At 37.2% G+C, this 2,489-nt stretch overlaps 1 protein-coding gene across 1 annotated transcript in view; it reads right to left on the bottom strand.

The window, feature by feature from the left end:
* Positions 1–217: 217 nt before the first annotated feature.
* Positions 218–2,489, bottom strand: part of LOC107842542 (CLIP-associated protein) — a gene marked incomplete in the record, with an annotated part of 34,319 nt that continues 32,047 nt past the window's right edge. Inside the window, 7 exon segments of the mRNA XM_047396826.1 lie at positions 218–674; positions 1,134–1,235; positions 1,409–1,477; positions 1,602–1,670; positions 1,751–1,825; positions 1,955–2,059; positions 2,290–2,388. Coding sequence (XP_047252782.1) covers positions 513–674; positions 1,134–1,235; positions 1,409–1,477; positions 1,602–1,670; positions 1,751–1,825; positions 1,955–2,059; positions 2,290–2,388 — 681 coding nt within the window.

Genomic DNA, 2,489 nt, shown 5'->3' on the forward strand with positions numbered 1-2,489 from the left:
GTGAAAAAGGAGGTAAGCTCTTAGGATTACTTTGCAATTCATTGCCTTACTGGAATAATGGCAGAAATCTAACGGCGATGTGTGTGCCTGAATCAACATAGGAGAACGCTCAACAGAGCCATACTGCCATGATCATCAGGCTTCAGTGCTATATAAGCACTGCTGCATCAAAGACTCCAATGATCACCGAATGTAAGAAATTAAGAGACCCAAAAGCTATTGTCTCAGCTTCTAAAGCCGGTACTTAAAATACTATAGATTTCATTAAAAGTACATGTACTGTTTACAACTTCACCTTTGTCCCCCACACGCAATCTCCAACTCCCAACCAATGATGTGGGAGGAAAAAAATATGAAGACAGTTGAATAAAAGAATACAACTTTACCCACCTTCAAAATGCACATTCACACGATATACAGGGCACATCAAAGATTAAAATGACAAGATCGAACTCCTCATAAACATCTATGGGAGCACCCAAAGAAGGAAATACCAAAGAAGCTAGCACCAGCTAACTGCGGCTAGCATCTATGGGAGTCCCTGTTCTAGCCTGTGATATTCGATTTGCATAAATAGTCACCAATCTCAACTGTGTGCTATTCAGCCCTTCCAAGTATGGCAAGAATGCTTTGCCAAGCATGATGTACATGTCAACTAAACAGAACACAACAGTCTGCCAGCCAACAAAAATATGCATATCAGGGAACAGCTTAATTGATGAAACAACAAATAAGTACAGAATATGAACTGTATTTATCTTTTCATGCTTCAACAGTATACGTGACATAATGCTAATCTGATTATAAACAATCCAATTATATCACAGCTTCAAAGCTTGTATTACTAAGGTTTACTGCATGATTTTATTTCATTTTTTTATTTTTCCTTTCTTTTGGGGATAGATATAAGATTTATATAATGACCATATATCAGTCCACAAGCAGGACAGGAAAATACAATGAAGTGAGGGCTGTCAATAGAATCTAACAAAGGAAGCCTATTAATACTGAATGATTATATTGCATACCTTATCCTACCAATCCAGTATTAGTGATTACATCCTTGATTCTAGAAAGCTTTTTTGGGCTCTACAGAGAGAAGAAAGAGAACAGAGGGAAAAAGTAATTGGCACCTTGCGAACATCTGCGCTCTGGTTTCCAAAGGCATCAAATAGGGCAGGTAAGAATGAAGGTAGCTGAGACATCAATTCTTCCTGGGAAAACCTCTCTACAAGCTGAAGAAAGAAGCATAAGTTCAAATCACTAACCAACTCACAACATACCTTTTCCAAGTTTGACATACTTAATTAGCAAAGCGAAGCAATTGCTACTACTTCTACCCCTCCACCCCACCAAAAAAAAAAAAAACAGAGACTCTAACGAGTTCAGGGGTCAATCAGCAAATTACCTTTGTCAAGCAGTTAATACAGGTTACAAGAGTCTTCTCGTCTTCGGTGACGAGCAATGGAACAACAACCTGTGATAGAAGCAACTTAGCAGAAATAGGAAATCAAAAAGAGAAGGCCATGAGATCCAAGTGAAAAGGAAAAAATAAAACCACATATCTTGCTATGCAAATTCAAATGGAAACCAAGACTTACACTTAAGCATCTAAATGGGTCATACTGAGACAACACCGTAGTTAAACAATGTTCAGCTTCATTTGAAACCTGGACAAATATAATATAACAAATTAGAAAAGAGGGAAGGAAATTTCCAGCACAATAACTTTATCAAAGTGAGGGTTTACTTTTGGAGCAACATCCTTGGTTACATTAAGCAGCTTTTCAGTTACAACCTCGACTGAATCCTCCATGGCATCTCTCTGAAACAACAGAAAATGGATAAAGTAAAATGACATAGTAAACAAGAAGGGTTAAAAAGAAGCAGAGAACCTCTCTTATCTATAACTAAAGGGATGGAACAAAAATAAATTTGATAAGCGACAAAAGACCTGATTCTTCAGCATTTCAACTATCACAGATAGGGCAAGTTCTCTTATTGACGACTCCGAATCATCTAGCACCTCAAGCATAGCAGTCAATATCTGATTGACGTACTGCAGTGAATGAAACATGACATATCATTATAAAATCCATCTTTTCAAATCAGCAGAATTAAATCCTGATATTCACAAGACCTTTAAAATAAACAGGTAACAACTGAACTCTAGCTAGTTGGAATATTAAAAAGGAACTAAAATAAATGCTATTCGCAATGCTAAATGAGGACTTAAATCTACATAAAGGGTGAGCAACGACCAAGCAGATAAATCTGTGACTAATATACCTTACTCCATATGGATTGATCTTTGATAACAGCTTCAATTAGTTGTTGAAGTGCAACATGCTTGTTGGCAGCAGAACTTTCATCATTGCCATTACAAATCTGGCAAAAGCGTGAGAGAAAGCAGGGTAAGTATTGTGATAGTTTACATCCTAAGGGCTCGTTTGGTTGAAGAACAAGTTATCCCGGGATTAGCTATCACA

This window comes from Capsicum annuum, chromosome 9 (assembly GCF_002878395.1).
Source record: "Capsicum annuum cultivar UCD-10X-F1 chromosome 9, UCD10Xv1.1, whole genome shotgun sequence".
NCBI lineage: Eukaryota > Viridiplantae > Streptophyta > Magnoliopsida > Solanales > Solanaceae > Capsicum > Capsicum annuum.